At 31.5% G+C, this 14,717-nt stretch overlaps 1 protein-coding gene across 3 annotated transcripts; it reads right to left on the bottom strand.

Moving 5' to 3' along the window:
- Window positions 1-705: 705 nt before the first annotated feature.
- Window positions 706-13,867, bottom strand: LOC143243687 (ubiquitin-conjugating enzyme E2 H-like). Of its 3 annotated transcripts, XM_076487327.1 has the most exons (7): window positions 13,258-13,806; window positions 11,870-11,942; window positions 11,287-11,361; window positions 9,878-9,917; window positions 8,083-8,135; window positions 7,610-7,738; window positions 1,865-2,340 (listed from the first exon to the last, which is right to left on the bottom strand). In XM_076487327.1, the coding sequence occupies exons 4-7, from the start codon at window positions 9,910-9,912 to the stop codon at window positions 2,222-2,224; spliced, it is 336 nt and encodes a 111-aa protein (XP_076343442.1). In that variant the 5' UTR covers window positions 9,913-9,917; window positions 11,287-11,361; window positions 11,870-11,942; window positions 13,258-13,806; the 3' UTR covers window positions 1,865-2,221. The 3 variants fall into 3 exon arrangements, with proteins under 3 accessions (XP_076343441.1, XP_076343442.1, XP_076343443.1); XM_076487326.1 differs by lacking the exon at window positions 11,870-11,942 and having other exon boundaries at window positions 706-2,340; XM_076487328.1 differs by lacking the exons at window positions 11,870-11,942; window positions 13,258-13,806 and adding an exon at window positions 13,813-13,867.
- Window positions 13,868-14,717: the final 850 nt, after the last annotated feature.

The raw sequence follows: 14,717 nt of genomic DNA, 5'->3' as shown, positions 1-14,717 counted from the left end.
AAATGTCACGCAGAAGAACTGACATATTGTATTTCCAGTCATCTTTCTAATACTTTCACATAATATGCTGATTATAGTTTTCTCAGTCTTGAAACCTGTGTATATCTTACTACTGCAACAAGATTTAAAATTTCATAAAGATACATTAAAGTGAACAAACAATAGCACAAGGTAATTCAGATTCATCAAAAGAGAAAGTCCTTTTTAAGCTTTAAGAACATACAATTTTGTTACACGAGTTAGCAAGTACCTCTATTGAGTTGCAGTTTCCATACAAGTATGTTCAATCTTATTATTTAATCAGTTTTCAAACTAACTGTAACTTATTACCACAATCAAGTTACACACATCCCTCCTTAGACAAGTACTCTCAATATCTGAGTTGAAAGTTTTGAAATTTATGATTTCACCCCTATTATCCCCATTAAGTTACAGATTTCAAAGGAAGTGCACTAAATATTGCTATAAAAGCAGTTCTGTAACTAACTGTAGTTTTCACTTTGACAAAATTATATACTACATCTCGTAAGGCAATCAGAATCAATCCCATTGTTTAAGAAATTTTGAAACAAGCTGTAATGTATACTTCTGCTAAATTACATACTACACCTCTCCAGGCAAGTAAACTATGGATGATGACAAGACTTTATATTTAAGTTTTTTGTTCCTCCAGTTCAGTATAGTCTCTAAGTAGGACATCAAGTGTGCATTTATTAATCACTTTATTTGTTCGAGAACAAACATACCTATCACTAAACTACATATGAACAGCAGTGTGATTAAAAAGCAGCTGTAACATTAAACAAGTGTAATTACTATGCTCATATTTATTATACGAACGTACTGATGATCTGTTTAAGCTTATCTATGTTGTAGAATTAAACTGTTCTCTCACTATACTCCAACAAGAAAGCACCAGAATATGTCACAAGTCAGATTTCAGAAGCACTGCTATCTAATTGTAACTGTAAAAATATAACCAAAACTGTGATAAGTCAAAATCTACAAGCACTGTTAATTCATGATAACCAAAAGAATACAAGAGATAAGAAAAATTTGGAAATTCAATGGAAGAAACAGATTATGTTCTTCAAAATAGGAAATTTTGGCATAATAGAAATCATCTGTAAACATTAGAGAATGTAATACTTATTTTAAAAGTGACTGACTATATATTTTATTTTCTGTGAAGTAAGTCTAAACTAATTTCCTTCAGTACATCTTATGTACTCATTATACAGGTTCAGTACCATAAACGGAAGCATCACAAGAGATATTTACCATTTTGAGCAAATAACTAATGTGAAAAAAAATACTTATCATGCCGCTAATTACAGAAAAGCAGATAATTTGTGGAACTATAAAGGAGATTTAAAACCAAAATTACCTTTCTGAATCTTCATTTAAATCATTAATAGGCTTTTAAACATGGAGTCTTGTACTTTGAACACAGAACCTTCTATCACTCTAAACACACAAAATTGTTCACTGTTTTAAACACAGAATAAACTGTCACCGGTTTCTAACACAAAGCAATCTTTCCACAGCTTTAAACACAGAACAAATTGACTACTGTTTTTATTAAAGAGATAACTGTCCAGTACTGCTATTAGAATTAAAATAAATTTATAAGATATGTTTAGTAATCATCCCTTTTATTACACACACATTAAAACAGGTATGTACAAGCTCACCTTATAATCCCATTACTTTCTCTTTATTACTAAACACATTACTATCCTAATGGACCACCAAGTTATGATATTGCCACTACGCATTCACCCAGCTGATGAAAACCAACAAGACAATTCCAGTCTTACACTTAAACAGATTAGTTACACTCAGGAATCTTAGCACGACTGGTCAAATTTAGTTTGTAAATCCCCTAGTGAAATGCTGTATAGTACTGCATTATTAACAACATATATCCTATAATCTATCTTCCAGATTATGTGAACATTAAACAATGAATGGCTATGGAAGAAAACACTGACCAGTTGGTACACAATAATCTGTTTACATGAATGTTACATTCTATTACACTGTGGTTTTCAAGAAAACTTAAAAACATGCCCCAGCCCTGTTAACATTTAATCACAGATGTTTATTTTACAAATGAAGTATGCTGTGTGGAAATTCTTGCTTGTCCCCTCCCCTTGAAACCTACCCCTATAATGAATGTCTCCCCAATCCTTGCCTCTTTTTACTAACTGAGTAAGTGTTATAGTTCCATATCTTTTGTTTCATCATCAGAGAAGTCACTCATTGAGCTTTCACTACTGGAACAGTTATCTTCTTCTTCCCTCAAAGCCTCTTCTGTTGCAAATTTCCTGACATAATCTGTAACAGAAAATTAATTCAGGTTATAATTATTGATAAATATTAGACTGTTCTGTGAAAAGAAGTAAAAATAATTTTATTCCTTAATATCACAAAACATTATGCATTCATTTTACTCCAAGAAACACTTTTACACTCTTTACACTTCGATATTACATAACAAATATAAAGCTTTAAATATCAAGAGATATATTCCTGGCTGTTAATTGATTTCTTTTTAAACTAGTAATCAAAATGGTTGTGGAACTGACACACAACTCAAAATGAGTGAACTGTGTTTGGATCAGCAGATGATTCAGGGTAAATTGGGTTACTTTATGGTTAACAGATGATTTATGGTAAACTAGATTACTTTATGGTCAACAGAATAATTTGGATAAACAGAATTACTTTATGGTCAACAAAATAATCTGGATAAACAGAATTACTTTGTGGTGAACAAATGATTTGGGATAAATTGGATTATTTTGTGGTTAATAGATGGCTTAGGATAAAGAGGTAAGTATAAAATTAAAAAATCATACACAATAAGTTGGATTGTTTAAATACTGGTGAACACCTTACACTCAACATGATGATAAACTAAACTTACGGATCTTGTACAAAATCTTTAAAACTGCATTTTAGTTCAGAAAAACACACACACACACACACACCTTATAAATCAAGTAATATACTCCAACTCATACAATCATAACTTATCTAAATACTCAAACACAAAACAAAGTATATTTTGGTAACACAGCTATAAAACTACTGGAACATAAAGTGAATTTATCAGTTCCCTAGGAGCTATAAAACTATTGGAATGTAAGAGAAACTTAAAAGCTTTATAGAAGCTATAAAACTATTGGAACATAAGGTGAACTTATTAGTTCCATAGAACTATTGGAACATAATGTGAACCTGTTAGTTCCATAGAACTATTGGAACATAATGTGAACCTGTTAGTTCCATAGAACTATTGGAACATAAGGTGAACTTACTAGTTCCATAGAACTATTGGAACACAACATGAACCTGTTAGTTCCATAGAACTATTGGAACATAATGTGAACCTGTTAGTTCCATAGAACTATTGGAACATAATGTGAACCTGTTAGTTCCATAGAACTATTGGAACACAACATGAACCTGTTAGTTCCATAGAACTATTGGAACACAACGTGAACCTGTTAGTTCCATAGAACTATTGGAACACAACATGAACTTACTAGTTCCATAGAACTATTGGAACACAACATGAACCTGTTAGTTCCATAGAACTATTGGAACACAACATGAACTTACTAGTTCCATAGAACTATTGGAACACAACATGAACCTGTTAGTTCCATAGAACTATTGGAACACAACATGAACTTACTAGTTCCATAGAACTATTGGAACACAACATGAACCTGTTAGTTCCATAGAACTATTGGAACACAACATGAACCTGTTAGTTCCATAGAACTATTGGAACACAACGTGAACCTGTTAGTTCCATAGAACTATTGGAACACAACGTGAACCTGTTAGTTCCATAGAACTATTGGAACACAACGTGAACCTGTTAGTTCCATAGAACTATTGGAACACAACGTGAACCTGTTAGTTCCATAGAACTATTGGAACACAACGTGAACCTGTTAGTTCCATAGAACTATTGGAACATAACGTGAACCTGTTAGTTCCATAGAACTATTGGAACATAACGTGAACCTGTTAGTTCCATAGAACTATTGGAACATAACGTGAACCTGTTAGTTCCATAGAACTATTGGAACACAACGTGAACCTGTTAGTTCCATAGAACTATTGGAACACAACATGAACTTACTAGTTCCATAGAACTATTGGAACACAACATGAACTTACTAGTTCCATAGAACTATTGGAACACAACATGAACCTGTTAGTTCCATAGAACTATTGGAACACAACATGAACCTGTTAGTTCCATAGAACTATTGGAACACAACATGAACCTGTTAGTTCCATAGAACTATTGGAACACAACGTGAACCTGTTAGTTCCATAGAACTATTGGAACACAACGTGAACCTGTTAGTTCCATAGAACTATTGGAACACAACGTGAACCTGTTAGTTCCATAGAACTATTGGAACACAACGTGAACCTGTTAGTTCCATAGAACTATTGGAACACAATGTGAACCTGTTAGTTCCATAGAACTATTGGAACACAACGTGAACCTGTTAGTTCCATAGAGCTATTGGAACACAACGTGAACCTGTTAGTTCCATAGAACTATTGGAACACAACGTGAACCTGTTAGTTCCATAGAACTATTGGAACACAACGTGAACCTGTTAGTTCCATAGAACTATTGGAACACAACGTGAACCTGTTAGTTCCATAGAACTATTGGAACACAACGTGAACCTGTTAGTTCCATAGAACTATTGGAACACAACGTGAACCTGTTAGTTCCATAGAACTATTGGAACACAACGTGAACCTGTTAGTTCCATAGAACTATTGGAACACAACGTGAACCTGTTAGTTCCATAGAACTATTGGAACACAACGTGAACCTGTTAGTTCCATAGAACTATTGGAACACAACGTGAACCTGTTAGTTCCATAGAACTATTGGAACACAACGTGAACCTGTTAGTTCCATAGAACTATTGGAACACAACGTGAACCTGTTAGTTCCATAGAACTATTGGAACACAACGTGAACCTGTTAGTTCCATAGAACTATTGGAACACAACATGAACCTGTTAGTTCCATAGAACTATTGGAACACAACGTGAACCTGTTAGTTCCATAGAACTATTGGAACACAACGTGAACCTGTTAGTTCCATAGAACTATTGGAACACAACGTGAACCTGTTAGTTCCATAGAACTATTGGAACACAACGTGAACCTGTTAGTTCCATAGAACTATTGGAACACAACATGAACCTGTTAGTTCCATAGAACTATTGGAACACAACGTGAACCTGTTAGTTCCATAGAACTATTGGAACACAACGTGAACCTGTTAGTTCCATAGAACTATTGGAACACAACATGAACCTGTTAGTTCCATAGAACTATTGGAACACAACATGAACCTGTTAGTTCCATAGAACTATTGGAACACAACATGAACCTGTTAGTTCCATAGAACTATTGGAACACAACATGAACTTATTTAGAATTCTTCTAACTCATCATTCACCCACCTTCTGTTTAGATGTCTTCATTTTTTTTTAATTATTTATGCCTTAATTGATAAATTTATAATAACAATAACAGATTTGTAGTTGAAGAATAATTACATATAATCTGATGCTAAAAAACAACAGTTTCTTTAAATATCCAGCTGGCATGAGTGAATTCAATACTTTTACCAATGGTTTTATTCACTCTGAATTAAATTCAAATATTAATAAAATTAGATATTTAACTAAGAATATACAGCCAATCATAAGTGTACTCAGTTTGAAGAGTTGAATAACAAAAAGAAAGAACTTTTTCATAATTTGTCTCACTAACTGTCACAGCTAATTAAAAAATTATTTAACATCTTAATTGTAATACTATAGATCAAGATCATTAGTGTTATGAAGTTTAATAAAAGAAAGTATTAGAACATTTACATCAATTAAATGAAGTTGAATTTTAATGAAATATAACATTTAAATTTTTGTTGAAATATTTTGTATTCTGTATTACACCAGGGGTCGTCTCTTTCAATAAAGTCAGCGAAGTTAGTACAAAGGAAGTGAAAAGCACTTTTTGATATACCATTAGAATATCTACTCCACTGTTAAAGTCTTGCACTTCATGTCTTCACTAAACCCTAATTAGTGAAGTTTCTGCAGTAGCAGCTTTCAATACAAGTGATTTTTGGTTCAGTGAATCCCATGATTTTTTAACATATCTTCTTCAGAAAATTTTTAATGACTGTGTAAGCATCATGTATTTTTGTTTTCACAGTATCTATTTTTTAAAACCCTGCTTCTCATTTATATTAAAAAAAATTTCATATTTGATTTTCACTGTTTTATACCACACATCTAAAGCATTCCAAAATTATTGATATTAACATTTAATAATAAGTGTTTAATTTGCTAACATTATTTTAAAAACTGACAATTCAGTTAATTTTTTTTCAGTTTTTGCAGTAGTTATATAAAACATTTATATGGTCAGAGAGAATGAGGAATCATGCAATTGGTTTTTAATAAACTAAGTAGCTAAGTTAAGTGTATATCTCCCAGTTTGTATTAATATGTTGTATTTGTAGCTAGGCCTACACTTACTTGCAGAATGTTTGTTGAAAGTTTATTTATGTAATTAGGCCTACACTTACTTGCAGAATGTTTGTTGAAAGTTTATTTGTGTAATTAGGCCTACACTTACTTGCAGAATGTTTGTTGAAAGTTTATTTATGTAATTAGGCCTACAATTTACATATAATTATATTTAAAAACATTGAGAATAACAGAAATTAATTTATTATCGTTATATGGACTTGACTTGGCTTTATTTTTACCATAATTTTTACTATCTTTGAGGATTTATAAAATGTTCATCAGCTTTTAGAATCCTCCCATCACCAAAATATCAGTCTACAATTTAAATCACCTTACACTTCTAGCTAGATGATTTAGTCTAAAGAGAGGGCTTGATAAATGTTTGATGTCCACCATCAAAAACAGGTCTTTGCTATTCATGAAATGAAACCCAATTCAGGTCCTGATAAATCATATTTATAAAATCACCAGCAAACTTGCCCTGTGTGTAATATCAGAAGTGCAAGCTCCATTCATCAAGCTTAGCTGCACTTACAGTTAAAATACATTCATAAAACCAAAATATCATCTGAAGTGTTTTTTATATAAATTTAAAAACAGAATATTTTTATTAAAAACTAAAGACAGTTTATTAATTAACACCTTTACTGCACACAACGGTACACCAATGCGTAGGAACCTATATTAAGCACAGCTACAAAATCATACCTACTGGAATACATCTTAGGTGAGTACGATGTAATTTTCTGCTAAACTTAAGATTTTTAAGTAAGGCTGCATAAAAGGAAAACTACGAGAATCTCTATCAAGTGAACTCTGTGATTAATTTTCTGGGTTACAAACCACAATACAAGTATCCCAGTAACTTTGAGACAACAGATTCCTTATTAAAACATACAAGATTTATTGTAGAATATTATGCCCTTGAAATGGCAAGATTAATACTTTAAAAGCTAAATAAAACTAATCAACATTTTCCTGTATCCAAGGTCTTCATTCACCTTCCTACCTTGGACTTTCCTTTTGTAGTCTTCTGGTTTATGTAAATACATTGCAGCAGCATCACCATTGAGGGGATCGATAGGGTTTGGATATGTCAACAGCTGTGGAAGGAAGGACTCAAAAATGTTGGACAAATCTAAAAAAAGAACCCAAAAATGTCAAACACTACACTTTTTAATGGCTAATTTTTTGAAAAGTAGCTTTTATTATTAATTAACTTTTATTAGCTTTTTAAAATTTAAAAATTTTTATGATTATCTGTATATGAAGTATACATATATAAATATATTTTTATGTAAATTTATGTGTATTCAAGCATAACCATATAAACTGACTCATTACTTTATGTGAAGTGACTCCTTAAACCTGTTCTTTGTTGAAATGAAACACCTTTTGATGATTTAGTTCGGCATAGATTTTTGATGGCTGCATCTTACGAAAAACAAATGTTTAACTAATTAATCACAGCAACATTCTTACCATATAGTGCAGTCCAAGCTTGGTTGATAACATCTAGACACACTGTTCCTGAGCTGAGATGGAACACAGAAAACATTCAGAAACTTGTATTACACTGATGAGTTACAAATTGGACATTTTTTAATATGTTATCTAGACACGCTATTTTTGAGGCAAGAGAGAACACAACAAACAACTGTGGATATGAAAATGGAAAGTAACAGGACAGTGGATATGAACATGGAATAGAAGAGTAGATAACTACTGCAACTTATAGGGTAGTGGATAGAAACATGGCAAGTACTAGGTTAGTTTTCATTGGTTTATTATTGTGCTGGAACTATGCTGTGATAGATGTGAACATGACAACAACATAGTTCTGATTGGTTGATACTTTGTTATTGTACTCATAACAAACTTGTATATTATAAGCAATATACAAATGAGAGGATTAATTTACTATTCAGTTTTATTATATTCTAATCTTTTTACTAACTTGTACTTAATACTTCATAGCTTCTAACCTAAAATATTTATTTGATATATTCTAGTTTAGAGAAATAAAAGTTTTGTTTCTTTCATTACAAGAAGTACAAAGACAGAATGAAAACACTACAGTGGCACTTGGTGAAGCTCATGCCTCCACCACACAGCTTTCAAAAAATACAAAAATGTGTCCCTTTATCCATCATTATCAACAGTAACAGACCATGTTTGGCAAAACAATGAGGAATAATATTCTACACATCTCCACCAAATTTTACCAAAAATTGATCATTTTCAATTGAGTTATAGCACAAAAATAGTGTAAAAAAAATCTGTCCCCATGTTAACAGATAGTGACTTTTTTTGGTATCCTTGTTGTGTCCTTAACCCCTCAAAAACTAATGACTTCCAAGTTGTGTCACAGTCCAAATGTATGCCAGCTTTTGTCCAAATCTATTCAGCTGTTTGAAAAATCTTAATAACAAACACGTACACAGAGGTGAAAACATAACCTCTTTTTCTAGTGGTGGAAGTAGTTATCAAAATAATTTGCAGTTCAGGAAATTAGAGATATGAAAAGATATGCATATAAAGTTGTATTCTCTAGATAAAAAAAACTAGAAACAACTTGAACAAAGTCTTTAGAACTGACAGCAGTTTGAGCAGTCTCACCCTGGATGGTTAAATAAATGGTATAATGCCAGATTCAAACTTTAACAAAACAACTTCTAGGTGCAAAATATAAACTTACAGAATGAGTTACACAATTTCCTGCCTCTCTTATGTAACTTATCCTTTGTTCGATGGTTATATAATTTCCTCAATATGTGAATGATAAAGTAGTTTCTTACCACTTTGTTCATTATGTTCTTAAACCAGTCACAAAAAAATGATCATAAAACCAAGTAATTTGCATGGTTCAAAAAATTCTAATTTTGAAAGTATGAAAAAGTAGTCAAAGTTCACAAAACCAATAAATAACGCTTGGAAACAACCAACTACAATTCAGTTCAAATGAGCATGCAAGCAATGTATAAATAATTAATAAACAAAGTTATTAATTATATACAATTAAAAGCAGTATTAGCAACACTTAATTTTTGGTAAATCATCTTTGATGTTTTATCACTAATAAACTGACAAGAAATGAAAGGAGGCAAAGGCAGATCAGAAAATAATGAAAAACATATAACAAGTTAATTGTAAATCTTTTGGATTAATTAACACAACGGATATTTTTCTTTTTCTTGGACAAATAAAAAAACAAATTTTTTACCTCAAACTTGACAAAATAAGAATCCAATAAAATAAAAATAACTGAGCTACTCACACCTCATCAATATTTGGATGATATATCTTGTTCATAAACCCTGTGAAGATGTTAAAAAAGTATAAGAAAGTTTTGATAAAAACACATGAAAAAGATACACACACATATTTATAAAAGTCTTTTAAATGTTCAGTTTTTGTATTAAAGACAATGTTAAAAAAAATGAAAGCAAAATATTTAGTGATATGCTTTAATTCTCTTAACATAAACACAAATAAAAGAAATGAAACATCACAATTACAAAATCAAAGGGCAGTTTAGTGAGATGCACAATGTCATAAACTATGTCAGCATAATTCATGACGATGAGAAACCCACTTGAAGTAATAATGTATTCTTAGGATGGCTACTATGGGTATTAAAACTTCAGGTTAACAAATATGACCTAAGAAGATCAAAACATTGTTCTCTACTTTATTTCAATTAAAGTTTTGATACCCGTATCAGCCATCTTGAGAATACATTTTTTAAGTCAGCATAAGTTTTGTTTTGTTTAAAAAATGTCACAGGTCAGTAGTTCACAGTGTTTTGTTCCCATACCAACTGCTTTTTTTTAATTTTATTTCAGTAGACCACACAGAGATAGAGTATGTTTCCTTTTCATTATTATACAAGTTTTCCATAACCCACCTGAGAAACACAGTCACAAATGAAGTCAGTGTGAGATCTGTTAGTCTAAATAGTGCCACAAGTGAAGTTCTCCAAACTTGGTTCACATTTCAACTAAAGCATAACTTGGTTAGTTTAAAAAGTGTCACCAAAAAGTCAGAATAACTTGGTTAGTTTAAGCAATGTCATGAATCAAGTAAGGGTGGTGTATTTTATCAACAAATTAATCTTACTAATTTCTAATTCCTTTACATATTAACAATATTTAACCCTGGTACAAAGAATAATAATTATCATTGTCAATTTAACAGAAGGAACACTAACCATAAAGCCTAGTCAACTTAATACACCAAACACTAGCCATAAAGCTTGGTCAACTTAATATACCAAAAACTGACCACAAAGTCTGGACAACTTAATACACCAAACACTAGCCATAAAGCTTGGTCAACTTAATATACCAAAAACTGACCACAAAGTCTGGACAACTTAATACACCAAACACTAGCCATAAAGCTTGGTCAACTTGATACACTAAACACTAACCACAAAGATTGGTCAACTTAATACACCAATCACTGACCACAAAGTCTGGACAACTTAATACACCAAACACTAGCTGTAAAGCTTGGTCAATTTAATATACTGAACACTAATAAGAAAACTTGGCCAGTGAGTCCAACTTATACCCATATTTGTAAGCTTGTAATGTAATAATTCAGTAATTCAACAATGATTAAGTAGTATTAGTCCTACTACAATGAACATGCAAAATTTGAACAATATCAATAGCTACATACCTATGGAAGGAGATTTGAATGGATATTTTTCTGGTAAATCAACTCGTACTTTCCAAACCCCTGCTTCGTATGGTGCTGGAAAAACAAACAACAACATGTTATAAGGCTTTGGAATGTGTATACTTAATAAGTCAATGAACAATATAGGTGTTTCTTACCATACCAATATTAGAATGTGTGTACTTGATAGGTCACAGAACAAGACTTACTATACTAAAATTTTCTAACAATGTGCACATATGTCTACCAATCTACATTTTCTGAATTACAGACATCCATAAAAAGAAACTGTAACTATTAGTTACTGTAAGAAGAAACTGAAGCTGTTAATTAGAAAAACATCTAGTTATGCAGGGTTGTAAGAAGTTTAGTTGTTAATTACTGTAAGAAGATTACTGTTATTATTTAAACAAAGAAGCAGAGAACTGTAAGAAAAAGATGTTGTTGTCAGTTAGGTAAAGGATTAGAAAGCTGTAGCAGTAAACCATAATGATAAATCATACAGTTGTCATAAATACTCTAACAAGTGTAATAATATCAGTATTTACTTGGTCAATAGAGTTAAAATGAATTGATATATTACTATTGTCATTCTATGTTCACTTTATGGGGCCAATTTCTTTAGAGTAGGTGTCTGTGACTTGTTGGTGATGCATCTGAACAATAAATAGACAGAACACAATCCATTTGTTTTAAAATAATATATTCAAAACAAGTCAAACATATGTACAAAAATTCATTACAATATTGGTTATCATACTTGTATCTAAAGCTTTTAATAATTATATTTTCTCGTGAAAGTTCACACAGGCAAGTTCAATAACTATGGAATACCCTCGGAGAAGAAAAATTATTGTTCATCTCTGCTGTTACAAAATGACTGTAAAACTAACATTAGATATTGCCTGCTATGGCTAAACTCACAATCACACAGTCTAACATCACTTTCACTATCTTAAATTTTTAATGATATCTGTATCTGCATGTATTTACAACATGAGACAAAAAAATCTGGAAGTATTTAGCTTTCTAGTTGCAACACATAATGAAAACTTTTGGTAGCTTCAAGTCAAATGGTGCCAACAATATTACAAAAGCCTAGTAGAACAATCAAACAACATACACAATATACAGTTTGTACAGAGTTAAATAATGAAACTTGTCACAACTATTGCTCTTAAAATAACTAACTATTAATACACTTGTTATAAAAACTAAATAAACATTAAATAACTAAATAAATTAAATTATACCCTGACACTAAACAGTTTCGTATATCCAACATTCCAGGTCATTGATCTAGTTATAGCTACAAGAAAGATTTGTAACTATTAAAATTATGTGAGTCAACTTGTTTTTGCATGTAGCGTAAATAGTAAGTTTATCTTATGTTTTACTGGAAACATTGCTAAAGCTAATTTGAGATGCACAACACAAGATTATTCTAAAATTAGATACATTTTACAATCTGTTCCCTCTATATGAATAATTACTGTTTTTTAGCAGCTCAATACTAAAATGTACAGCAGGCTTGATATTTATAGTAACAAGGAGATCAAAAGTCCCAAAACAGAGAGTAAAAAGCTAGATATAAGGAAGATAATTAGCAAGATACTCTTCAAAGACTCCAGAAATTATACCAAAATCTAGTAGTAATATTATGAATAATCAAGGTTGTCCAGAGGAGAAGCAGTAAACTATCAGTAATTAATAAAATTCAAAATTCACAAATGTCCTAGGATTTTGTTTACTTGCTGATAATTACCTGCAATCCAATCCAATGGCTTAGTATATTTATAATGAAACTGTATACATACACACAAAAGTTTTATCAAACTTACAACTGTCCCTAAATGGTATTTTTTTAGAAATAACTTTTCTTTAAACAAAGTTGTGAGTTAAAAGTATACTGTAATATTACATAACCTCAATTTTCTTAGGTGTAATATAAATTTATTAAATAGTACTTACTTCCTTTAGGTCCATAGAACTTTACACAGAACTCATTAAGACCTCCTAAGATTGTCACTTCATGCTTTCCCTCAATACTGAAGTTAGTATGTCAAGGCCAAAGAAACACTTCATAAAACCTACATTCAACTTAATACTATATTACAATCAATATTCTTTAAAGCAGTAAAACCAATACCAAAATAATCCCAATTCATCTACAAGTTAACAAGTAAGTACAGTCATGGTTGGATCAAGGAAGTACTAATGTAGTTTCCTACATAATACCACTTAATGATATAATAAACATTTTCATATTATTTGTTTAGTTTCAACAGTTGTACAGTTACTATGCATGTAATTTTATGTATACAGTAAAGCATTCTTAAATTATGGTCTCTCTCTCTATTTCCAATGGTTCCATCCAGTAATGTATTTTAGACAAAGCTTTCTATTGCCATACAACTGATGTCCAAAACATGAAAACAGGATTTTCTTCCATGTACTTCACTTTACTAAATTATAAGGTGAAAGAGTATTGTTTTAAGGCTAATTTTGATGGTCAGTAACCTTTACCCTCATAAAGTCAAAATGTGGACAAAACTCCTTCCTTCTCTCTCTCTCTTGCTGTCTGTAAATAGGAAACATCAATTGTGTAAAGTAATTGCAAACACTAAATAATTTAACAAACATCTTCTAGTTGATTAAAATAATACTTAAATATCCACCATAATTACTTTTTTGAACTTTACCTTAAAACTGATCTTAAGATTATATGTACCAAAACTCCCATAACTATACAACTACAACTTTGCTGTCATGACTTTATTCTTTTATTGTCTAATAGAATTTTAATGATGGAGTCTGAATCATCTCCCATGTTTTGTGCCATGACCAGGATCTAGGACCACCTTACTGTTATCAGACACAGTGGTGAATCCAGATAGGGTGTCTGTGTGTGTGTATTTGTTTGTATATATAAGTTGTTTTTTCATTAACACATTCAGAAAAATGCCTTCCTGATCCACTATCCCAGCAGCTTGGAAGTGGAAAATGGTAAGGACTCTTAAAATCCACTAAAAAAACAAGAGAAGACAGCATGGAGGAAGAGTCTAGAGAAATGACAACACCTGAGACTGTGCAACAGATAACCATGAAACCCTATTTTTAAAAGCAGACCATATTCAATAAGAGGCATGGCAGGGATCACAAGCTATCCTCTTCTACTTTACCCATGTCATCCATTGACAAGTGTGGTCTAGGAGGGGCAAACTAATGAAACAAACACATCATGAGAATAAACCTACAATGATCATGCAGAACACCCCATCTCAGCATTGCACATTTTTCTGGCCATGGAATTATAACTGTTAAGTCATCATGTTCTTACAGTGTGGCATTTGCTAGTTTAAGTATAATTGGACAGGTACCATTCACCATAGAATGGGTTCCATAAAGAAAAAAAAAGGCATACATACCTT

Source organism: Tachypleus tridentatus, unplaced genomic scaffold (genome assembly GCF_004210375.1).
Source record: "Tachypleus tridentatus isolate NWPU-2018 unplaced genomic scaffold, ASM421037v1 tig00003785_pilon, whole genome shotgun sequence".
Classification (NCBI taxonomy): Eukaryota; Metazoa; Arthropoda; class Merostomata; order Xiphosura; family Limulidae; genus Tachypleus; species Tachypleus tridentatus.
This window is presented reverse-complemented; position numbering and strand designations above follow the sequence as displayed.